At 52.2% G+C, this 24,376-nt stretch overlaps 1 protein-coding gene across 9 annotated transcripts in view; it reads left to right on the top strand.

Moving 5' to 3' along the window:
- Positions 1–24,376, top strand: part of KLHDC4 (kelch domain containing 4) — a 69,546-nt gene that overhangs the window by 29,471 nt on the left and 15,699 nt on the right. For 4 of the 9 annotated variants that reach the window (XM_064581009.1, XM_064581005.1, XM_064581012.1 and 1 more), the window contains 9 exons: positions 7,422–7,514; positions 11,343–11,502; positions 17,604–17,679; positions 19,220–19,431; positions 19,998–20,400; positions 21,119–21,223; positions 21,369–21,806; positions 22,303–22,503; positions 23,421–23,827. In XM_064581009.1, coding sequence (XP_064437079.1) covers positions 7,422–7,514; positions 11,343–11,502; positions 17,604–17,679; positions 19,220–19,431; positions 19,998–20,400; positions 21,119–21,223; positions 21,369–21,391 — 1,072 coding nt within the window. In that variant the 3' untranslated portion in view covers positions 21,392–21,806; positions 22,303–22,503; positions 23,421–23,827. Of the gene's footprint in view, positions 1–7,421; positions 7,515–11,342; positions 11,503–17,603; positions 17,680–19,219; positions 19,432–19,997; positions 20,401–21,118; positions 21,224–21,368; positions 22,172–22,302; positions 22,504–22,598; positions 23,397–23,420; positions 23,828–24,376 lie in introns of those variants that run through there. The other 5 variants (XM_064581011.1, XM_064581006.1, XM_064581010.1 and 2 more) reach the window with 5 other exon arrangements.

Below are 24,376 nucleotides of genomic sequence, written 5' to 3' on the forward strand. Positions count from 1 at the left end.
GGGAGGGGCAGAGGGAGAGAGTGAGAGAATCTCAAGCTGACTCCACGCTGAGTATGGAGCCTGACATAGGGCTCTATCTCACGACCCTGAGACCATGACCTGAGCTGAAACCAAGAGTCAGACCTTAAGTGACTATGCCACCCAGGTGCCACTGTTGATGTATTTTTTAATGGCACCAGTTTTGGGGGAAGCTCCGTATAATGCACAAAAATAAATGAAGAAGAATGCAATGTATAAGTAAGTGCTGGACTGCATGGTTCAGGTTGTAACCATCCTTTGCAGCCTGGCATTGTTGAGGGAGGTGGACTTTGACTGAATTCTGTAGGTGGGAGAGCTGGGCCTTGAGAGTCACCAAGGCAGCATGCAGGAAGCAGAGGCACCTAGAGGTGGGTTCTCTCATAGGAGTTGAGACTTGTAATCTGTAAGAACCTAGGCATGCCCAGATATGTCAGCTTTTTAAAAATTCGGTTGTTTTCTTATTGTTGAGTTTTAAGAGTTATTTGTAGATTTTGATCCTTTCTCAGACGTGTCTTCTGCAAATATTTTCTCCCAGGCTGTGGCTTCTGATTCTCCTATTATTGTCTTCTGTAGAGCAGAGGTTTTAAAATTTAATGAAGTCCAGGTTATTAGTTGTTCTACATTTAGGTCTGTGATCCATTTTTGTGAAGGATGTAAGGTCTGTGTCTAGATTCAGTTTTTGACATGTGGATGTCCAGTTCTAGCGCCATTTGTTGGAGAGACATCTTTGCTTTGTTGTATTGCCTTTGCTCCTTTGCTAAAGACCAGTTGACTGTACTCATGGGGGTCTAATCCTGAGCTTTCTGTTTTATTCCGTTGATCAGTTTGTTTACTCTTTCCACCAACACTGCACTGTCTTATTTATTTGAGCGAGAGAGAGAGAGGAAGAGCACGTGAGCACAGAGGGAGAGCGGGAGGGAGAAGCAGACTCTCTGCTGAGCAGAGAGCCTGTTGCCGGGGTCGATCCCAGGACCCTGAGATAACAACCTGAGCTGAAGGCAGACGCTTCACCAACTGAGCCACCCAGGCGTCCCAACACTGCACTGTCTTGATGACTTAGCTTCATAGTAGGTCTTGAAGTCAGGTAGGTCAGTCTTCCAACTTTGTTCTTCTCCAATATTGTGTTGGTTATTTGGGGTCTTCTACTTCTCTATATAAACTTTAGATTCCATTCGTCCATACCCATAAAACAGTTTGCTGGGATTGTGGTTGAGATTGCATTGAATCCATAGATCAGGTTGGGAAGAACTGACATCTTGACAATACCATATCTTCTATACATGAACATGGATTATCCCTCTATTTATGTAGTTCTTTGATTTTGTCCATCATAGTTTTGTAGTTTTCCCCAAATAGATCTTGTACATATTGTTAGATTTATGCTAAGTATTTCATGTTGGGGGTGTTAATATAAATAGTCTTGTTTTTAATTTCAAATTTCAGTTGTTCATTGCTGGTATGTAGGAAAGCAATTGACTTTTGTATATTAATCTTGGTGCCTACAACCTTGCTATAATCACTTACTAGTTCCAGGAGTTTTTTGGTCAGTTCTTACAGATTTTATACATAGATCATGTCAGTTGCAAACAAAGACAGTTTTATATCTTTCTTCCCAATATTTATACCTCTTACTTCCTTTTCCTCCCTTATTGCATTAGCAAGGATTTCTGTGACAATGTTGAAAGGGGTGGCGAGAGGCGACATCCCTGCCCTGTACCTGATCTTAGTGGGAAAGCTTTCAGCTTCTCATTATTGAGTATGATATTAGTCGTAGGTTTTTTGTAGATCTTTATCAAGTTCAGAATATTCCCTTCTATTCCTAGTTTACTGAGAGAGTTTATGATGAGTAGGTGTTAGATTTTGACAGATGCTTTTTCTGCATCTATTGGTATGATCATGTGACTTTTCTTTCTTAGTCTGTTAATGTGATGGGTTATATTAATTGATTTTAGAATGTGGAACCAGCCTTGCATACCTGGGATAAATCCCACTTGGTCATACATAGTGTGTAATTCTTTTTATACTTTTTTGGATTTGATCTGTTAATATTGAGGATTTTTGCACATATGTTTCTGAGAGATACTGGTCTGTAGTCTTTTTTTGTAATGTCTTTATTTGGTTTTGGTATTAGGGTAATGCTGGATAGACGATAGAAGCTGTGCTCTGAAAGAGATGATAGAAGATTGGTATCATTTTTTCCTTAAATGTTGGGTAGAATTCACAGTGAACCCCTATGCACCTGGTGCTGTCTGTTTTGGGAGATTATCAGTTATTAATTCAGTATCTTTAATAGATGTCAGCCTATTCAGATTGTCCTCTTGTGTGGATTTTGGTAAGTTATGTCTTTTAAGGAATTGATCCACTTTATCCAGGTTATCAAATTTGTGGGCATAGAGTTGTTTATAGTATTGGTGTGTTTTTGTTTTTTTTTTATCTTTTTAATTTCTATAGAATCTGTAGTGATGTTCCCTCTTTAATTTTGGTATTAGTAATTTGTGTTCTCTTTTTTTTTTTTTTCTTTTTAAAGATTTTACTTATTTGACAGAGAGAGACAGCAAGAGAGGGAACACAAGCAGGGGGAGTGCGAGAGGGAGAAGCAGGCTTCCCGCGGAGCAGGGAGCCCGATGCGGGGCTCAATCCCAGGACCCCGGGATCATGACCTGGGCCGAAGGCAGACGCTTAACGGCTGAGCCACCCAGGCGCCCCGTGTTCTCTCTTTTTTTCTGAGCTTGCCTAGAGCCTTATTGAATCAGCTTTTGGCTTTGTTGTTCTCTATTTTCCAAATATTTCAAAATTTTCCAGAGTTTTCAACAATACTAATTTCTGCTCTCATTCTTCTTCTTTTCTTCTGCTTACTTTGGGTTTAGTTTCTTCTCCTTTTTCAAGTTTCCTAAGGTGGAAAATTAGATTATTGACTTTAGATCTTTTTTTCTTTTCTAATATGTGCATTCAGTCCTACAGATTTCCTTCTAAGCGTTTGCTTTCACTGCATCCCACAAATTTTGGTAAATTGTGTTTTCACTTTCATTTAGTTAAAAATATTTTTAAATTTCTCCTATTTAGGGACGCCTGGGTGGCTCAGTTGGTTAAGCATCTGCCTTCGGCTCAGGTCATGATCTCAGGGTCCTGAGATTGAGTCCCTCATTGAGCTCCTTGCTCAGCAGGGAGCCTGCTTCTCCCTCTGCCTGCCACTCCCCCCCCTGCTTGTGCTACATTCTCTCTCTCTCTCTGTCTGACAAAATCTTTAAAAAAAAATTTTCTTCTATTTCTTCTTTGACCCACATGTTATTTATAAGGGTGTTGTTTTAATCTCTGTGTATTTGGGGATTTCCCAGCTATCTTTCTGTTATTGATTTCTGGTTTAATCCTACTGTGGTCTAAAAGCTGACATTGTATGATTTCTCTTCTTTTCAACTCGCTGTGGTGTGTTTTGTGGCCCAGAACGTGGTCTATCATGGTGAACGGTCTAGGTGAGCTTGAGAAGAACGTATTCTGCCTGTTGTTGGATGAAGTGGTCTGTGAATGTCTGTTACATTCCGTTGATAGATGGTGGTATTGAGTTCAGCTCTGTCCTCGCTGATTTCTGCTGCTGTGTCTGTCCATTTTTGAGAGAGGGGCATTGAATTTTCCAACTGTGACAGCAGAGAAGTCTGTTTCTCCTTGCATTTCTGTTAGTTTTTGCCTCATATAGTTTGACATTCTCTTGTTGGGTTTGTACATGTTAAGAACTGTTACCTCTTGTCTTTTCGGAGAGTTGATCCTTGTATACTTAGGTAATGCCCATCTAAATCCCTGGTAACTTTCCTTGCTTTAAAATCTGCTCTCTCTGAAATGTAGTTACTCTTACTTTTCTTTGATTAGTTGTCGGCATGGTGTATCTTCTCCATGTGTATACTTTTTATCTGCATGTATCTTTATGTTTAAAGTGGGTTACTTGTAGACAACACATAGCTGGGTCTTGTGTTTGATCTGCTCTGATGATCTCTGTCATTTAAATGGTGCATTTAGACCGTTAACGTTCAAAGTGATTATTGATATACTGGATTATCTACCGTATTTGTTACTGTATTCTGTTTGTTGCTCTTGTCCTTTGTTCTTCTGTTTGTCTTTGACTCTTTTTGGTCGTTTTTTATGGTTTTAATTGAGCATGTTGTAGGATTCCAGTTTTCTCCTTTCTTAGCATATCCGTTATGCCATGTTTTTACTGTTTTTGGTGGCCGCCCTACGATTGGCAGTGTACATTTACAGCTAATCCAAGTCCACCCTCGGATAACACGGTGCCACTTCATGAGTTGTGTGGATACATTGAAAGAGCAAAATCATCTTCATTCCTTCCCTTGTCCTTGTATCATTGCTGTCTTTTGTCTCACTGGTAGGAACAAGCTTACGAACATGTGTCTGTAGAAGCCTACAGTCACATGCATCGCTGCTCCTGTCACTGGGAACAAACTGTTATTTGTTAGATCGGTTAAGATAAGAAAGAAGTTTTGATTTTACCTTCACTTTATTCCTTCTTCAGTTCTTTTCCTTCCTTTATGTAGATCCAAGTTACTGACCCAAATCTCTCTCACTCTCTCATTTCTTGTGAGGCAGGTCTATGGGCAACCAAGTCCATTAATTTTCGTTTGTCGGAAAAACCTTATTTCTCCTTTACTTTGGAAGGATACTTCTGCAGAGCACAGAGTTGTGTGTTGCTGATGTTTTTCTCCCACCGCCATAAATACTTCATTCCACTCTCTCCTTGCTGGCACGGTGTCTGAGCAAGAGTTGGATTTGATTCTCATCTTTGTTTCTCTGTAGGTAAAGTGCTCTTTTTCCCGTGGCTTCTTTCAGGATTTTTCCTTTATCTTTGCTTTTCTGTCATTTGAAAATGACAGGCCTAGGTATCCTTTCTTGGCATGTAGCCCGCTTAGTGTCCTCTGACCATCCTGCGTCTGTGGTTTGATGTCAGAGTTCAGTTTGGGGAAGTTCTCATCGTTTCGTATTTTTCTTCTATTCCTCTGTTTTCTCCTTCTGGCAAGCCCACTGTGCTTCTGTTACACCTTTATAGCATAATTGTCCCACAGTCTATTAACAGTTTTTTCCCAGTCTTGGTTCTCCTTGGTTTGGGGTTTTCAAGCTTTTCATTGCTGTATCCTCTGGCTCGGGGGTTCTTAACCACATTGGCCTGCTCGTGAACCCGTCCGAGCCATTCTGGGCTGTCTGCATTTCTGTTAGTGGTTTGATCTCTTGTATTTCTTTCTGGTTCTTTCTTAGGATTTCTGTCTCGCTGCTTTCATTGTCCATCTGTCCTTGCATGCTGTCTGCTTTATCCGTTGCAGCCCTTAGCGTATTCATCACAGTTGTTTTAAATTCCTGGTCTTGTGGTTCCAGCACCCCTGCCTGTCTGGTTCTGGTGCTTGCTCTGGAACCCTCAGACTGTGTTTTTGCCTTTCAGGTGCCTTGCAAGTGTCCCCTCACTAGGAGGATGTGATGTACCAGTTAGGAGGAGGTGCCGAAAATAGGCCTTCAGGAGTGTGGTGGTGAGGTGTGTGAGCAGGGGAGGCGTGCGCTTGTCCGGTGAGGAGGTCTCAGGTCTTTACTGAGCCCGTGCCTCGGACTGGGAACTCCCCAAGTGCCTCTCAGTTTCTTTCCTCCTCTTCGTCGGTGGACCAGCCTGCCCAGAGGGAGCGGGAGTTGGGCATTGCTCTTCTGTGGGTCAGTTTGGCTCTGTTACTGCTCCAGCACGCCGTGGGCTCTGGTTAGCTACTTTCCCCGGAGGGAATAGAACGCTCAGGCGCTTTTCAGAATGGTTCCTTCTCCCCTCCCCTGCCCCTGCCAGAAGCACGAGGGGATTTTTCTGTGATATTTACTGTGGGAATGCGTTTGAGCCCCTCGCCTAAGTCTCATGGCACGGTGGGGCCCCTGGAGTGACCGGGTCCCCCTGGAGTGTTCCACTCTGAGTGTGGCTGCCCTGAGCCTCCAGCAGTCCGTCCAGTTCAGGTTTTCCTGGCAGTGTCTGCTCGTGAGCCTCTGCTTCTGGAAGCGTGGCTCCTGTATTCACCTGTCTGTCTTTACTTTGGGGCCAGCACTTTGACCTGTGTGTGATCCAAGAAGAGTTGTTGACTTTCAATCTGTTCAGTTTTTCTACTTGTTGGGACAGACTTGTGACTTCCAAGTCCCTTGTATGCCAGACCAGAACTCAAAAAGTCCCTTCTGTTATTTATTGCCATGTATTTTAATATCAGGTTTAATGAGATAAAATCACATTCAATAAAATGACTACCTTTTAGCTGGACAGTTAGAGAGGAGTTTCAGCTAATGCAGAGACCTGTCTAACCACCGCCATACTTGGGACAGATGAGGTGTCTGTCACTCCAAAGTTCTCTCCTGCTCACTTGCTGTCAGTCCTCTTGTAATCTTTGGCCCTAGGCAGCTACTCTCATCACCATAGATTGATTTTTGCCTTTTTAAGAATCTCCTAGAAGTGGAATTCTACAGTACGTGCTCTTCTGACGCCTGCTTTTGCTGAGTGTGATGTCTTTGAGACCTGTCCGTATTGTGTGTAGCAGGAGACAGCCCCCTTTTGTTGCCGACAAGTATTCCGTTGTATGAACGTACCGCACTAGTCATTCGGTCGTCGAGGCATCTGTTGGCTGCTTTTGGTTTTTGACAGTTCTGAATCAAGCTTCTCTCAATGTGTGTATGTAGGTCTTTGTATGCACTTGTGTTTTCATATCTGAGTAAGGATCTGGCATCCCATTGCCAGGTGGTGTGCCAAGTGCATTTCACGGTGTAAGGAAGGGTCGCAGTGGTCATGCCATCTTACAGCTGCCCCCATGCTGTGTGAGGGAGCCAGCTCTCGGCTCGTGCTTCCTGAGGACTTGATCCTGTCATTGGGTTTTGGCCGCTAGTGGCCTGTGGTAGGAGGCATACTGTGCCTTCAGCTTGTTCACCGAACACCTGATGATGGCGGGAGGTGACCATCTCTTGCTGTCTTTGTTGGCCATTTGTGTGTCTTTTCTTTCCTGTTTTTATTCAGCCTTCTCTTCAAATCTTTTGCACAAGAGTTCTTCTATGTATTCTGGGTGCGAGTCATCAGATAGATGAGTGTTTGCAGAAATCTCCCCCCCCCCCCGCTTTCCATCTTCTGCTGTTTTATTCTGTAATGGTTTATTTTGAAGAGCTGAGGTTTTCTGTTTTAATGGAGTCCAGTTTCTGTATCTAAGTCCCGGCTTGCTCTCAGAGATCTTTACTCCAAGGTCATGGAGACTGTCTCCTATTTGATTGTCCATGTTTACAGCAGCTAGGTAGACTGAGGATGGTCTGGGTTACTTCTGGTCAAGTTGAATGGTACTCAGTAGGTGCTTATGAAACCGAAATCGGTGTAAAAAGTGGTCTTTTTTTTTTTTCCTTCATTTCAGATCAACAGGAGGCCCTTCAGGTCGGAGTGGACATCGGATGGTAGCCTGGAAGAGACAGTTAATCCTTTTTGGTGGCTTCCATGAGAGTACAAGGTTGGTACCAATAGCAGGACATCTTTCTTTCCTGGAACAGTAAGGAGTGGACTTTTTGTGGGAAGAACCATTCTGAATACACATGGAAAACACTGCCCATCCCTAAAACCAGAGCCAGCTTTGTGGATATGCAGCTGAGGCAACCCCACAGGACCCCCATGCTCTGCTGTCAGTGTCTTGAAATTCTTAATAGTTATTGAATAATGGACTCTGCATTTTTATTTTACACTGAGACCTGCAGATGATATGGCCAGTCCTATGTAACACAGGATTCTCCACCGTTAGCCTGGTACAGCATCCCCCGGAGGGCTTGTTAAAAGTCTGGTTGCCGGGCCCCACCCTCTGGTTTCTGACTCAGTGGGCCTGGGGCGGGATCTGAGAATCTGCATTTCTGCAAACTTGCAGGTGATGCTGCTGCTGCTGGCCAGGGGACCCCACTCTGAGAGCCTCTGGCCTAAAATAACTTTGAACTTCTCAGTGTTGGGGAACGCAGCGAGAGCAGTGATGTCTGAAGAGGGGCCTCCCGTGTGCCCGTGTGTGGCCACATTGGTACGAGCTGCCGTGATCGTGTGTTCTGTGTGTGCTCACGCCAGGCCAGGCTCGCTGGCTCTCCGGTTGTTGGGAGCCTGTCGTCCACACCATAGCCTCTTGAAGGTCCTGAGTTCAGTCCCAAGAAACAGGACATGTGGTGACAGGTCTGAGTTCCTGTCATCATCGTCATGCAGTGCTGGGTTGTGTAACGCGGCAAGGCTGTCCTGCCTGGCAAAGGCCCATGTGTTGTGCTTTGCCCCTGACCAGGCCCTACGTGGAGGAGGGTGGGCGCGTGTCTCTCCCAGTGGCCGTATTCTAGGCTTCCGTCTCCTAACCCCTTAAGGAATAGCAGAGTCATCAATATACGAATGGTCGTGGTACCGCTCACATTTCTGTCACATGATTTTTTCTGATAATGACTGGCTCCTAAATCTGTCGTTGTACGTGGATGTGAAGGAGGACGTTCGTGTTAGGAGTCTTGCTGTGTTTCATACCCCCCGTTACCCCGGTCTTCGTTGAGGTGTTGTGGTGTAGATTTGGCTCAATTAAAGCTGCAGTTTGTCTTCATGAATTAAAGACGTTTTATTAATTGAGAAAAGGAGATATAAATTCTTTTTTCTTTTTTTTTTTAAAGATTTTATTTATTTGACAGAGAGAAAGACAGCCAGAGAGGGAACACAAGCAGGGGGAGCGGGAGAGGGAGAAGCAGGCTTCCCGCCGAGCAGGGAGCCTGATGTAGGGCTCGATCCCAGGACCCTGGGATCATGACCTGAGCCGAAGGCAGACGCTTAACGACTGAGCCACCCAGGTGCCCCGGAGATATAAATTCTTAAATACCCTTGGAGGGGATTTCAAAAGCATAATTCAGTTCAACTTACACAGGAGTGATTTTTGTGTCCTTAAAGCTGTAACATGGGTGTACTGATGCTTTAATGTTGAGTCTCAAAGACCGTCCCGTTGGTAGAACAGGTTGTGGTCCCACGTCATAGATGAGGACACCAGGCTCACCAGTGCCCAGAGCAGCGTGGCCTCCACAGAAAATTGCTCCTTTTTGGGCAGCCCGCCCTCCCGCCCTACAGGCGCACGCGGGTTATTGCCGTATCGGATGAGAGAGCCCCGGCTGTTTGTAGAAGTTTATACCTAAGGGATTGTCATTTATTGTTTATTCTGGGCACTTTTTAAAAAAAACTAGGAATTATTTGTCACACACACACGGGGATTCGTGAGTGTGTTGGTACATTAATTCACCGCTTGTGTGCAAGATGGTGGGACCAACGCAGGCCTTCCCCTGGGAACTCACAGGTTAGAAAGTGGATCATGGTTTATAATGGTTGTAATCTGCAACTTTTTCAAAATCCGAACTGTTTTCAAAACTATTATCATCTGTTACCTTGCTTAAAGTTATTGTTTATAAAGTATTAAAACACGTAGGAAGGGGTGCCTGGGTGGCACAGTCGGTTAAGTGGCTGCCTTCGGCTCGGGTCATGATCCCAGGGTCCTGGGATCGAGTCCCGCATCGGGACTCCCTGCTCTGCGGGGAACCTGCTTCTCCCTCTCCCTCTGCCTGCTTCTCTGCCTACTTGTGTTCTCTCTCTATCTCTCTGTCAAATAAATAAATAAAATCTTTAAAAAAAAAAAAAACACGTAGGAAAACATGGTACTAGTAAAGCTACCTGTGTGGTCACCTTCCATATGAAACAAGTTAGTTTGACTTGTAAAAACCAAAGAACAGTTGATATTTATGTGTAGAACAGCATTTTTTTTTTTTTAAAGATTTTATTTATTTGAGAGAGAGAATGAGAGACAGCACAAGAGGGAAGAGGGTCAGAGGGAGAAGCAGACCCCCTGCTCAGCAGGGAGCCCGATGTGGGACTCGATCCAGGGACTCCAGGATCATGACCTGAGCCGAAGGCAGTCGCCACCCAGGCGCCCATAGAACAGCATTTTTTTTTAAAGATTTTATTTATTTGAGAGAGAGGAAGCAAGCACGAGCAGGGGCAGAGAGAGAAGCAGGCTCCCCATTGAGCAGGGAGCCCGACGTGGGGCCCCATCCCAAGACAGTGGGATCATGACCTGAGCCGAAGGCAGATGCCCAACCAACTGAGCCACTAGACGTCCCTAGAATAGTTTTTTTACTAAAAATCTGCAGGGTAAAATCTGAGGAAACAGTAGAATCTAGCGATGCCTTCTCAGAACGCTGAGCATTTGTGTTCTCCGTTCACGTATGAAAAGCCATCCTACAGAAGGTGCGTTTCCGTGGGTGCCAGTCAGGAGGGGCACCTGCCAGGTGGCGGCTTGTGCCCCGGGCTGTGTGCGGCAGGGGACCCCAGCCTCTGGCCCGCGTTCCTCTCCTGGTGGCCCTTCCACACACTGGCTGCGGGGCGCCCCACTTGGGCTCAGACTGTGGGATGGCTTCTCACTTCAGGCCTGGCTGCCTGTTCTGAATACCTGGAGAGCACCTCTTATTCTTCTCATGTCATTCCGACCTGAGGCCCCTTGGCTTTGCCTGTGACTGTCCATGACGTTACATCAGAACACTGCATCCTCGAGCTGCTGTTTTCCCACGCACAGGCTCCTTCTCCAGGTCCCTACTGCACTCAGGTCCTTGGCCACTTCAGTCCCAGGCGGACTAGGCAGGGCCCTCCTGCTGCTGCCGGGCTGCTGGGCCCCCGGGACGGGCCTCTAGGCATACTGGTTTCAGGAATGCTCAGCCCAACTCAGGGTCTCCTCCCAGCCCTAGCCCAGCTCTAAGTGTCTGAGTATTCACCTGGCTCTGTAATTCATGAGCTAAAAATTACACACGTGGAAACCTAATTTCCACTTGATTGTGGATTTTGTAAACTTTGTCAGGAAGTATGGTATAACTTTCAGCCTAGAAAGGCTTTCAGATCCAGGCAGATTACTGTATTCTTTAAGCTAGCATTATCTCTAGTTTCCAGATGCAAACTCCCATATGCCCGCGGTCCCTTCATGTGGATTTAAACTTTTTTTTTTTTTTTTTTAATTTGACAGAGACCCAGCGAGAGAGGGAACACAAGCAGGGGAGTGGGAGAGGGAGAAACAGGCTTCCTGAGGAGCAGGGAGCCCGATATGGGGCTCGATCCCAGGACCCTGGGATCATGACCTGAGCCGAAGGCAGACGCTTAACAACTGAGCCACCCAGGCGCCCCGTGTGGATTTATACTTTAATGAAACCAATAACTTAACTACAAATGGCAGAAAATTTACCTTTAATTTGAATCAGGTTCACTTTTAAATGTTCCCACCTCCTTGTTTGTGTCCCTGTGTTATAACCAGAGATTACATCTACTACAATGATGTGTATGCCTTTAACCTGGACACGTTCGCTTGGAGCAGACTGTCCCCATCAGGGGCTGGGCCCGCACCTCGGTCAGGCTGCCAGATGTCCGTCACCTCCCAGGGCAGCATTGTCATCTATGGGGGCTACTCGAAACAGGTGAGACGCGGCCGGCAGGGAACCAGGAGCTCCTCTCTGTTGCCTTTTTCACCAGGAATGGAAACTTCCAAATAGGATTGCGAGTTGGTTTAATAGAAACGCTTTCTGTTGAAGTAGAGATGGATGTAGTGTTCATCTGTTCCCCTGTGGATATGTTAAGATTTTTTTCAGCCACATTAAGCCGTATCATGTCGCAACCCATAGGGCCCGAACATGCTGCAGTGTGAATAATTCTGTATTGGGAGGCGCGTGCTCTTGATGCCTGAGCCACAGGCACCAGGTACGACGTACAGTGTTTGATTATGGTAGAGGCCGCCGTCGCCGCGAGCAGCACAGACATGCTGGAGTGAGTGCCCCGCACGCCTCTCTGGGGGTGTGCACAGCGTGATGGGCTGGCTCTGGTGCGTGTCCCCCGCACAGGGTGCCCTGCACAGCGTCGGCAGCCCACAAGCAGCCCCTCACCAGCTTGCACGCGCCTGTGAGCCCCAGAGGGATGAGGTGGCCTCTCACTGCAGGCTTTTTCTTAGCCTTCATAGTTTGAAAATTTCTCCAACACAGAGTGACTTAAAAAGACTTACAAGCACTTAACGTCCCCCCACCCAGACCCTTCTGTAGTTAGCGCTCTGTTGTCCACACTTCTTCATGTACTGTTCACATCTTTCTGGGCGTATTTCAGAGAAAAGTGCAGACATCGGTCACTCCCCCCTGAATACTGGAGCATGCATACCAGCATGTAGAGTTCAGCATTCAAGTGTTTTTTTGTTTTTAACTTTATTTATTTTACATCCTCTCTGCACCCATCAGGGGGCTCAGACTCCTGACCCTGAGCTCAGGAGTCACATGCTGCTCCGGCTGAGCCAGCCAGACGCCCCTCAACGTGCCATTCTTAATGTACAGTTTCTCTGCAGTCACGTGCACACATTTTAAGTGTGTACCTGCTGGTTGTGACAGGTGTGTGTGCGGGTGCTTGGAAGCCCTCATCTGCCATGCCCTTTCCCCCACCTGGAGGCAGGTGCCGGTCTCTGCTTTGTCTCACCTTGTCCTCGACGTGCTTGTTCTAGGACTTGTGACAGATGTGCTCGGTGGAGGAAGACGTCCTTCCTTCAACGTGCTTCTGAGATCTGACCACGTTGCACGTTTTAGTTGCTTGCTGCTTCGTGCCAAGCAGTATTCCGCTGTGACACACAGTTTCTCAGTTCTTTATTGGTGGACACCAGGCTGTTTCCAGTTTTTGACCATTATGAACAAAGCTGCTGTGAGTTTCTTGTGCAGGTCACTGTGTGGCTCTACCTTCTGGTTTCTTGGGCAGAGACCCAGGAGCAGGACTGCTTGGGTCACAGGGTGGAGCGTGTTGCAGCCCTTCCCGCACTGGTTGCCCACACCCTTGCCAACCCTTGATGCCGCTAGTCAAGGTAGAGCGGCCTCTACCTTTTTTTTTAAGATTTTATTTATTTTTTGACAGAGACACAGCGAGAGAGGGAACACAGGCAGGGGCAGTGGGAGAGGGAGAAGCAGGCTTCCCGCTGAGCAGGGAGCCCGATGCAGGGCTCGATCCCAGGACCCTGGGATCATGACCTGAGCCGAAGGCAGACGCTCAACGACTGAGCCACCCAGGCACCCCCCGCCAGTCTTTTTTATTCTCGGCCATTCTGGCGGATGTGTGGTGTCTCATTGTGGTTTTAAATGTCATTTCCCACATATGGAATGGGCCCTTTGACTTGGGGGGCCGAGCAGGTCGCCTCTTGGTGGTTGGGATGACGCAGTCAAGGAGTCCGTCCTGCACTGGGGGGGTGTCCCGCTTCCGCCTTCTTCCCACCCCTCTCACCCTAGTGAGTCATGGCCCTACCGCTCAGGAAGTGGTCAGCCTTTGTTCTGGAAAGAGGATATTGGTTTTCTGGCCTTAGCTAGATGTTTGATAGATGGGAGGGCCGGAGAAACAGGTTGCTTTGGCCACAAGCTTGTGCCCACATCTTGTGCTTCATAGAGTGAACCGGACGGGATACAGAAGGGAACCTTGTGACGCTCACGCCACTTTAAAGAGGATATTTAATCAAAATAGTGCCTCCTTCTCAACAACTGCTCTTCTCCAACTAGGAACAGTGGCTAGGGGTGTGGACAAGCTGAATCCACTTCACTCAGTGACCACTTGCTCCAGGCCTTTGGCGTTTGAATCACAATGAAGAGCTTGTCTGTTTGGATCCATGGGGGATTTATCCCAATCAGGGGAAGATGGGAGTTGGGGCTGCTATGGGATATTAGGGTGTTAGTCTAAGTGGGTGACTGGCTGCCTGAGTCCTTACTGGAACACACTTCACGGTCCTGCAGCCTGGACTGGCGGAGTGCTGCTTCCTGCCCGGTGTCCCCACCCAGGGCAGGCGTGGTCGGGCACCATGGCAGTGAGCTGACAGCCGCCAAACACGGCATCGAGTGTAGATGCCCTGGAAGTGGCCGGGGGCGGCCTGCAGAGCAGGGTCTGAACTTGTGAGGTGTGGGAGAGACGGCCTCTTGGTGGTTTCGTGTATCACAGATGGTCCACCTGGGCACCTCAGCTGTCCCGGGCCGGGTGTTGAAAGCTTGCTGCTGTTGTGAATCCAGGGAACCAGGATGAAGTTTTGCTAACTTTATAAAAGGCCCTCCCGTTGCCAAGATGCTCAGGTGGCTGGTTGGCAATGCTGGCTGCTTCGAGAGAGGGGGCAGGGCCGTCTGCACCTGTTGGACTCGTGAGCCCGGCATTCATGGCTTGGCTTACAGTAGCTCCTCTTTGCCTTTGGGGAGGACGTCTCATGCACACGGGGTAGTTTCTGTGGGTGGTTCCGTGCTGGTTCTCAGCCATCAGGACAGGAGCGACAAGGCCATGGGCCTCCCTGCCCTGCCCCGCCCCACCCCCTCCCCAGGAGCTGCGGAGCACCTTCTCCCAGTGGCGTGTGGCGTCTTCCTTTGTCCCCGCAGGCCCTGGTGGGGATGTGCTGAGGACGGTGCTTTCGCTGGCCCTGGGAACATGGGTTCCTTGAAGGTGCTTCTTCCACATGGTCCTTTTCACTTTTGACTCTCAACCAGGTTGCAGCCATTCTGTCTGGAACCTCTCCCCACCCTCTGGGGACAAACTGGGGAAGGCCCCAGAGAGTGGACAGTTGACAAACAAAGGGTCCTCAGAGCGCAGCAGCGCAGGGCCCTTACTCGTCTCAGAGCCGTTACCGCCCCTTGCTGGGGTCAGATTGCCCTGAAACTGGGGTGGCCCAGGAGGTTGAAGGGAGTCCATCTCCACATCTGAGGCCGAGGGAGCTAGAGCTGCTGATTCAAAGAGCCGAGTGCAGAGTGTGAGTGCAGTGGGAGGAGGTGCCTGGGTCTCAGTCACACTCGTAGTCACTTTGGAGATAGTTTTGTTGTTTTTCAGTGTAACGTTGTAACGCTTGATACACGTCTCTGTCGAAAGTGTCTTTGGGTTCCATGGATTCCCTTAGTTCTGCAGTGGACAGAAACGAGTGAGCGGGGGAATACGTTCTTTGTAAAATGCATCCAGTTTCAGCCTCTCACCCAAGTGCCCCTCCCCAGAGAGAGGCTGAGACGCTGTACGGGACGTCACACTGCGAGGTGGGACGGGGACGTGTCCCAAGGCTTGTGCAGACTTGCTTCCTCCGCCGCGCCCGTTGAATCCCGTGGGCGCCTGGCCGTGCCCGTTAGAAGTCGCAGCACGACAGCAGCGTCACACAGGGCAGCTCCCTGTGGGTCCCTGTGAGGACTGCAGACTGGATTTGGGGCACGTCCCTGCACTTCAGGAAAAGTAACTGCTGTACGGGAGGAGTTAGTGAGCTGGTGGGGCGGGGGCCCCGGCACCAGTGGGCTCTGGTCCGAAGGGCTGCCCGTCCCCGTGCAGCCAGAGCCCTGGCCCACGCGCCAGCCGGCACGAGGCTGTGGCCCCGGGCTGTGGCATCGCCCTTCTCGGGAAGCCTTCTGGCTCGTGGGCCTTGGGAGGAGGTGTTTAATTGGTACAGCATAGAAGATCCCCCTTAACTAGAAGGCTCTGGCCACTGCCGCAGCTCTCAGGTCAGCGGGTGCAGCAACGCGGGGGTGCGGCTCCGCTGTAACTTACGTCTCTAGCAACAGAGCGGTCACTGAACTCGTTCCAGGTCCCCTCGGCGGGCAGGGCCTCTGGCTGTGAATGCAGTTCCTGCACGTGCCAGGCCTTTTGGTGTGGAAGGGTAGCCCCTCCCGCTGTGCAAACATCTTGTCTGAATAACGTGCAGGCATTGCCTCACTTGAATCCTGCAGATGTGTCCGGAAGGAAAACCAGAGAGGCGCACCCCCAGTTTTCATTTCCGGAGATGCAGGCCATTCCCCACTCAGGGCCGATCCTGAACCTCCTGGGCTTTAGGATAGTCAGGTCACATGTCCAGTCTGTGGACAGTGGGATTGTGGCTTTGTTTTCCAAAAGGAGACCAGCTTCTCCCCCCTGTAGTAAACGCACACCTGTGTTTGAAAGGAAAGGAAGTATGCGTCCATATTTCCTGATCCTGTCTTGCGTTTGGGGGGCGGGGGGGTAGAAGTAACCGCAGCAGCGAGCACTCCTGGTGCCCAGATCGCGGTTTCTAACCATGACCAGTGAGAGGACCTGGGGCTCCTCAGGGAAATGGCGGATTCCAGGCCTGGGTCAAGAAACGTACGGGATGAGGCTGGAGGATCTTGTGGTGCCCCAACCTAAGGGTGTGCTTATAGGAAACCCACATGACGGGCTGTGTCAGACGGACACAGGAGCCACCAAAAGGGTTTCCAGTGGCCAAAGCTGGAACTGTTTTAGCAACAAAGTAAGTAAAGTGGATAGGATTACAGCCCAGAGTAGAACATAAAAATCTGTGAGTCCATTTGATTATAAGCAAATGATTGAATGAGTAAATAAATCAGGGGAAAGGGACAAATCCCTATGCAGAATTCCACAGAAATCATGTAGCCAACTCCGCCCTCAAGGGCTGGAGTCTGACTTCCGCCTCCGCAAGCGGGGCTGTGCACAGTGATGTCCTTCCCCAGAGGGCTGTGGAAAGCTGCAGACTCGGAGGGGGCAGAGGTGACAGCCAGGTGACCGGGATCAGCAGCAGTGGAAAGTCTGGGCGCCAGCGTGCACCCCTGGTGTGCTACAGGGGAAGGGCGCCTTACCTGTGGGGCCCACAGCCCCAGCAGTGCTGAGAGAAGCGTCAGACAGACCTCAGGGAGACCCAGGATGCAGCACAGCTGAGCAGCGACTTCTCGGCTCCTGAGGGAAGGCAGAGATGGGGAGTCTGGGCCAGTGCAGCTGACGTGACGCGGAGGGCTCAGGGCTGAGAAACCTTGGTTTCATTGCTGGCGACGCTCAGAAGAGGGTTTTTTTGTTTTTTTTTTTAAATATTTTTATTTATTTATTTGACAGAGAGAGACACAGCGAGAGAGGGAACACAAGCAGGGGGAGTGGGAGAGGGAGAAGCAGGATTCCCGCCGGGCAGGGAGCCCGATGTGGGGCTCGATCCCAGGACCCTGGGATCATGACCTGAGCCAAAGGCAGACACTCAACGATTGAGCCACCCAGGCGCCTCTGAGGTTATGATTTGAATTGAAACCAAGAGTGGGACACTTAACCGACTGAGCCACCCAGGCGCCCCTCAGAAGAGTTTTTAAGTGGTAGCACCTGGCTGGCTTGGGCAGCAAGTGTGAATGTCATTCTTGCAGGGAAGTCTGAGCACATGAATTGAAAGATGATGGGGTTGGGGACACACGGGAACTGCGATGGAACTTCATGATGGCCTCGGGGGAGGGCCCCTCCACCTGGAACAGGGTCGCTGCAGAGCCTTGGGAGCTCACGACAGTTCTTGTTAGAATGGTGAATTCTTAACATTCAAAATCTATTCTTGGTTAATAAGTCATACTAACATTTTTTATTACATCTGCTCAATGAGGTCAGAATTGAACGGGTCGTAGTTCCGATTTTCTTTGAGGCTCATCCGAACGAAGGCTCCCAGGGTGCCCCCCACCCCCCTGCACCCCAGTAGGGAGGCAGACCACAAGCTTGAGGGAGCTGGGCAGGGTGTTGTAGGTGGCGCCTGGCCAGTTCTCACAACTCCCTGTTCCTTTTGCAGAGAGTCAAGAAAGATGTGGACAGAGGCACCCAGCATTCAGATATGTTCCTGTTGCAGCCTGAGGACGGAAGAGAAGGTACATGCACTGGGTCATGGGGGTGGGCCACGGGCTCCTACGGGAAGCAGGGCAGGGACCCGAGAGCCCTCCTGCTCTGTGGATGGGGGGCTGGGGGAAGGGAGGGTGGCGGCGAACCCCTGCACACTGTGCTGGAGTCATGGGCAAGTCCTCACCGGAGCAGGCAGGCCGGGTGCTCTTGAATAACCCTAAGTGTCTGCACAGCAGGGACAGCCGAGGAGTGCTCACCCTCGGGTGTTTGGGACGGCGACCTCAGAGCGAGTGGAAGCCACTCTTTGTCAGCTGTTCCCTGACTTGTTCTCACTCGAGCAAGTGGCTGCTGGGATGTGGGATTTGGGCATGGTTCTTGTGGGTCAGCGGCCCCCCGTTTGCTTTCTAAAGCTCAGAAAGTCAGGTGGTGGCCTGTGAGACTTGGGATGAGCAGGCCGGGCTAGACTCAGGTGATCCAGTCTGGTCCTGGGTCTGCTTTGGGACCCGCAGCAAGCCTCTCACCCGCCCCGTGAGGCTGTAAGCTGTAGAATGCACGCAGCACCCTTCCGTCTCTCCCACCCTAACCTCCGTGAAGCCGGGCACTTCTCAGGAAGTCAGCCAGGCTGCCCTGCAGTGACCGATGAGGACATCTGCCTTTTCCTCAGTGGGCACCAAGGTTTGGAGTCAAGGAGAAAGCTGCCTGGTGTGCACATCAGGGAGCCGGAGCTGGAACCGGACCCTGAGCCCGTGTGCTCAACCTGTGCACCCGGGCATCAGGCCCTCGACCGCCAGCAAGAAGCACGTGGTGCACTGTGAGCTAGGGCACTCTGATGTTTTTCCTTCTCTGTTTCCGTACCACGTTAACGTGCTGGCTGTGAGGAGTAGTCCTCGTGGCCCAGTACTGGGTGCCCCCCGGAGTCACAGCTGTGCTGTGTGCTGATGAACAACAGGTGGGCACGACATGGTACGACGTTGGCCATTTGTTGCTTCTGTTCAGTTTTCCTTAAACGTTCAATAAAAGGACAGTCTCGGTTCTTTTTTCTAGATGTGGTGGGAAGATAATCCCCCATGCTTCACACTGGGTCACATTTTGAGCGTTACCACGTTCATCAGGCACGGCACGTGCCGAGAGAGCGAGAGTGAGCATGTTGCCTGCGGGAGCGTCTGCGGTTCTGAGCAGTGGGCGAGTGCGCACAGCCCGCACGGAGCAGCTCTCTCGGTCCCCCGGCCCCCCCGCGGGGCCTGGCGCGGCATGAGGCCCTCCCAGCACTGCGGCCTGCCCGCCTCGCTCTCCGCTCGGCCTCAGAGCCGCCCCTGGGGCGTGGTTGGCCCAGGGGCTGTCTGGAGGGCATGTGGAAACATTACTTAGTGCACGCAGGACCTTCAGGAGCAGGATGAAACTCGGGGGCGTGTTGAACTGTGTTTTGTTTCTGCAGAGGGCTCAGAATGCCTGAACTTGGTGCCCTTTTACCTGCAGTCTTGCGTTTCCGCTTGTCCCATTCACTGGGGTCGGTGATCCTGGGTGAGCCTTCGGCCGGCAAACTCTTACCCTGTGTTCCCTCTCCTCCAGCAGGCAGGTGGGCCTGGACCCGGATTAATCCTGCAGGAGCCAAGCCCACTCCGAGGTCTGGCTTTTCGGTGGCTGTGACCCCGAACCATCAGACACTGCTCTTCGGGGGTGTGTGTGACGAGGAAGAGGAGGAGAGCCTGGAGGGGGACTTCCTCAATGACCTGCATTTCTATGATGCCGCCAGGAACCGCTGGTTTGCGGGGCAGCTGAAGGTAGAGCCGGGCCCCGAAGTGTGCACCCCGATGCAGGGCTGCACCTGCTTTCCTTCTGCCGCGTCAGCCGGTTCTTTTGGCAAGGCTTCAAGCTGCCCTGGGCCTCCCCAGTCCCTGTGTGTGTGGGGCCCATGGGAGCTTTCGGCGTCTTTACTGTCGTCGTGGGCAGGGACGCCCATGTCCCTCCACTCACTCCACAGCGGCACCATGGGTGGCCGTCCCAGCAGCGGGGTCCCACTGGGGCTTCAGATCTAGAGGAGTTGATGGGGTCAGCGGCCCCGACGCCGAAGGAGGTGGCCCACTCTGGCGGAGACCCCACTCCGGCAGAGACCCCACTCTGGTTGCAGAGTCTCTGTGGGAAAACGGGTGGACGTGCAGCCAGTGTCTGGATGCGTGGCGCTCTCTGCCTTTTTCTTGGAGGGGTCACACGCAGGCAGAGGCTCTGTGCCCCCAGGGTGAACCGCAACAGGTGCTTCACCTGTGGCCCAGCCCCCTTGGGGCCCAGGGGTTCTGCCTGCTCACCGCTGTCTGCTGCTAAAACGCATGGCCTTGCTTCTTCTCAACAGGGACCTAAGTCAGAGAAGAAGAAACGTAGGAGGGGCCAAAAAGCAGAGCCCGAAGGTGCTGACAAGCGGGACTTGGGGGGGGCCGGTGCCCAGGAGCCACTGGAGGTGGTCAGAGAGGTGGTCACAGAGGACGGGACCGTGGTGACCATTAAACAGATGCTGGCTGCCCCGGGCTCGGCTGGACAGCCCCCATCCAACGAGGAGGACAGCCCTGATGAAGCCGGCGGCGCCGTGGTGGAGCCGAGCCCCCGCTCGAACGCCATGCTGACCGTGAAGCACGGGCAGCTCTACCTGTACGGAGGCATGTTTGAGGCAGGTGACCGCCAGGTCACCCTCAGCGACCTGTACCGCCTAGATCTGCACAAGATGCAGGAGTGGACGGCCTTGGTGGAGATGGATCCAGGTGAGCTGGGGTGGAGGTACGCTCCTCCTCAGGTTGGGGCGGGAACCCCAGCAAAGCGTCTCTGTCACATCTGCCTGCAAGCAGGCGCCCCCTCAGATCTGCCCTGTGCCACTGAGCCCGCGGTGGGCAAGGGGCTGCATCCTCTGTGCGTCCATCCCTGCTCCGGGAGCGGAGGGGGGTGGGCTGCCTCCTCGAGCACTCCGATGAGCCTCAGACCCGTCCTGCTGCTCACCAGGGGCCTTGTCCAGAGCAGATCTCACAGAGCCCCTCGTCCGGGGACAGCCGCCTCAGCACGTGAGGGGAGCCGGCCCAGGACCTGGGGCACCTCCAGGCCTCCTGTGCTCTGGTCCAGACTGCTCCGTCCCTCGCCTCTATGTCCTTCCCCGGCAGCTGCTGGACACAGCCACCACTCCTTTAAGCCCAGAGACTAGAAACAAAGTTAAAATCCACACTTGGGGAAGGTTCCTCTGTGGCCAGTGAGAGACTCCTATCTTCCAACGAGCCCAGGCTAGAGCTGGGGAGCAGGAGAGAACTCTGTATGGGTCTTGTGTCTTCGCCCGTCAGTCTCCTTCACCCCACCTCTGCTCGGAGACCGAGAGAAAATGCGTTTCCTCTGAGCGTGCGGTGATGCCGGGGCTCGGGCCGCTTCCACACCAGGAGTCTTGTGAGGGGGCTGCCCACTGTGCTGAAGCTTCGAATGCGCACTTTTGCTTTAAAGGAACTCAGGAGTGGCTGGAGGAGACGGACTCCGAAGAGGACAGCGACGAGGATGAGGGCGCCGAGGGCGGGGACGAGGACGAGGACAGCGGCGGGGAGGCTGGGGGTGAGTGTGGTGCACGTGCCGGTGAGGGGTGCCAGGAGACCTAGAGCTTGGGGGTCAGTTGGCTCCCAAAGTCCTAATTTTTACTGGTAATGAGAGACTTTATGGCTTTACTGAAGTTTTATTAAAATTTGGCTTTGCTTTGTAGATGTGCTCTCGAGGCAAGCTTAAGTTTTTGAAAGAACATTCGTACGTGGAGTGCATTTGAGCGGCGCCGTGTTGGTTTCTTGGATGGAGTGAAGAATGCCCTCGCCATATGATTTCTTTAAATTTGGTGCCCGTGATCGCCCCATCAGGCGGTGAGCGGGTGGCCTCTGGAGCTGCCAGACCCAGGCCGCCGTCCTGGGCTCAACGTGCTTCCCTCCCGCCCCCTCCTTCCCCACGGAGCAGCTCCCGCACGCACGGTGCTGCCCGCCGAGCGGCTTGCGGACGGCCTGCTCGGGCCCCACCAGTGTCGGGTAGAGCTCACCCTGGACAACGTGGGGCCCCACGCCGGGAAGAGAGCAGCCCACGCCGTGGCAGACGCTTTGTGCGACGACTTGGCCTGAGCGCCGTCCCCCCGCCCCCAGAAGTTAACCTGTGTGAGGTGCAGTTGCTTTCCCTCGGTATCACAGGGTGTGATTTAAAATAAAGCGGCCTTGGGGCGCAGCCGCAGCGAGGTGGTGATCTGTGCGGCCCGCTTGCCCTGGTGGTGGTGGCGGGGCCCCGTGCTGGGGCGAGGCCCCCCCCCCCCCGCTGCAGGCGGCACCTGGAAGACGAGGTGGCACGCGGGTGCTTTGTGGGCGGTTTCCCTTTGGCCAGACAAGGAGCCGCATGTCCTGGTTGATGGTACTTTGTCGGCCTGGAGGTCTCAGCTCTGATTTCCAGAAGTTCTTGGTGGCAGCCTGCCGACCACCTTTACACGCTTTGTGTCTCTGCCGATGTTTGAAATAAAGTTCCTGTTGGCTGGGCGGTTCTGTGTGTTCTCTGCCGCTGGCTGTGCTCGGGGGCCTCTGAGTGAATGTCCCCGATGACTCAGAACTGCTCCACTAGCCTCTTTCAGGAAGAGATGCTAGAGCCCCTCTCTGCTCTTTCCCTTTCAGGCTCCAGGCTGTCATTGGCAGAGTAGCAGGAGGACGGGAAGCCTGAGGTCGGGGACCCCACTGTCTCCACGTGGTGCTGCTGTCCAGCGCCCGTGGAGTGGGGGTCATCACGGTGGCAGCCTTGGTGCGTGCACATACGGAACGGTGCCCGCTCCAGGGTGCATGGCTGGGGTCAGCATTTCGGCCTTGAAGTCACACCTGGTACCTTTCTTCATCTTAAATACCTGCTACAATGAGAACGTGGTATTTCTAGTTTTTAGCAACAGGGCCAACATCCCATTTGTTCCCTCCCATAGGCCATCCGCATCATTGCCTGGATGCTAATAGACAGAGCAGGGCCTGGCCCGGGAAGGTGGTCTGGAAGAACAGGGCTGACCTGCCCCAGAAACGGCCCCTCGCTCGCCCAGCCTTCTCCCGCTGCTCAGCCCCCACCAGCTTCGACAGTGGGCCCTCAGCTGTCAGACTGGCAAGCCTCTGGAATGGAGCCTGGCAGGGGTGGGCTCTCAACAGCAGACTAGAACTAGGATCCTGTCCCCTGATGGTATCCTGTCTGCTCGTCTGCCTGCCAGAGCCCCACTCTGGGGGCTGTGCCTGCGGGAGCTCCGGCCATCAGAGAGAGGCCAGGCTGGGGCCCAGGCGGCACGGCACCCTTTCGGTCGACGTGGGCTGGGTTTGGTAGAGAAGCTGGGTGCTCGGCCTCCAGTGGCATGTTTGTGGCCGTTCGCTTGGATGCTGGAGCAGTCTGGGCCTTCCTCGGACACTCAGGGCGGAATCTCGCTGCAGGGTCCTCAGGCGTGGCTGATGGGATGCTGTGGCTCGTTCCCGGGACCTTCCGGGTCCTCCCGGTGCCCGCTCTGCCCACTGCCGGGACGTGGCACTCAGCCCCAGCTGTGCGGTCCAGCGGTGCCGCTGCTTTAGGAGGAGCTGCTTGGAGGAGCTTGTTGGCTCCACCTCGGCTTTCTGTTGTCAGAGGCCGGAGCGTTACTGATTGTCTCTGTGACAGAGCAGGTCTGAGGGAAGAGGGTATTTGTTAATCAGCCAGGTTGAAAGAGAACTCACAAATCCCCTGAAGAAACTCCTTGTACAAACAAGTCTCTGTTTTGCTGTCATGTCCGTAGGGTTATTGCTAAAAAACTCAGTTTGAGTGGACCAACAAGAATAAATAAACAAGCTTCCAGAGAAGGAGCTGTCTCTGCTGCTTGATGCCGTGATTGAAACACCAGGATGGGCGCACCTTAGAGGCTCAGCAGGGGGAGAGGCGGCAGTGTGTTATAGGATCGCCAGAGTCTGCCAGGAACAGGACCAGCACACCCACCCTGCAGTCTGTCGGTGACTCGTGTGCCCCACTGAATGTTCCGGACACCCTGATGGCCACCACAGGCATGAGTGGCCAGTACGAAGCCCAAGGCCTCCATTCCCTGCGTTGCTGGAACCAGAACAGCTGGATACAGCTGTATTCCGGGTCAGCGAGGGCCCTGCAGTCGCATATCCTGTCTTGTCTGCTCCTTGGTTGGCTGAGTTCTTGGTAAGCCCCCGTACCACCGGCTGGGTTGTTGGTTCTGCCCCTTTCTCTTACGGTGCCCATCCCTTGGCCGTGCCCTCTCAGACACCAGCAGAGCTCCTTGGGGGGCTGGGGGGGCGTTGAGTGTGAAGACTTCTGTACCCTCCCTGAGTCCCTGGGGCAGCTGAGCGGCTGTCTGGGTCATGCAGCAGGAAGATGGATTCCAAAGGGCTGGTCAGAGGTGGTAGATTTCTGGGGTTGGCTTCAGTGGAACAATCATCCTTACCAGAGTGTTTCTCTGTTTGTCTCTAAAAGATAACAAGAGTGGTATTTATTGCCGTTTGACACGTTGTGGGTTCCTTACCAAGTTTTCCAGACAGGGAGTCGGTGGCTAGCTGACAGTAGAGACACACTGAGGGGCCAGAGGCTGGCCAGGGCCTGCCGGTGACAGATGGTGTCCTCCGGGCTGTTGCCTGGGGCTAGAGGGGCCCTCAGGCTGCCACCCAGGGGAGTTTAGGCACAAGCTTGGGTTCAGATCGGGTGACCCAAGTGAGGTTCACACTTGGGAACCAG

This window comes from Mirounga angustirostris, unplaced genomic scaffold (genome assembly GCF_029215605.1).
Source record: "Mirounga angustirostris isolate CCGP_5_RB_7025 unplaced genomic scaffold, mMirAng1.0.hap1 SCAF_16, whole genome shotgun sequence".
NCBI lineage: Eukaryota > Metazoa > Chordata > Mammalia > Carnivora > Phocidae > Mirounga > Mirounga angustirostris.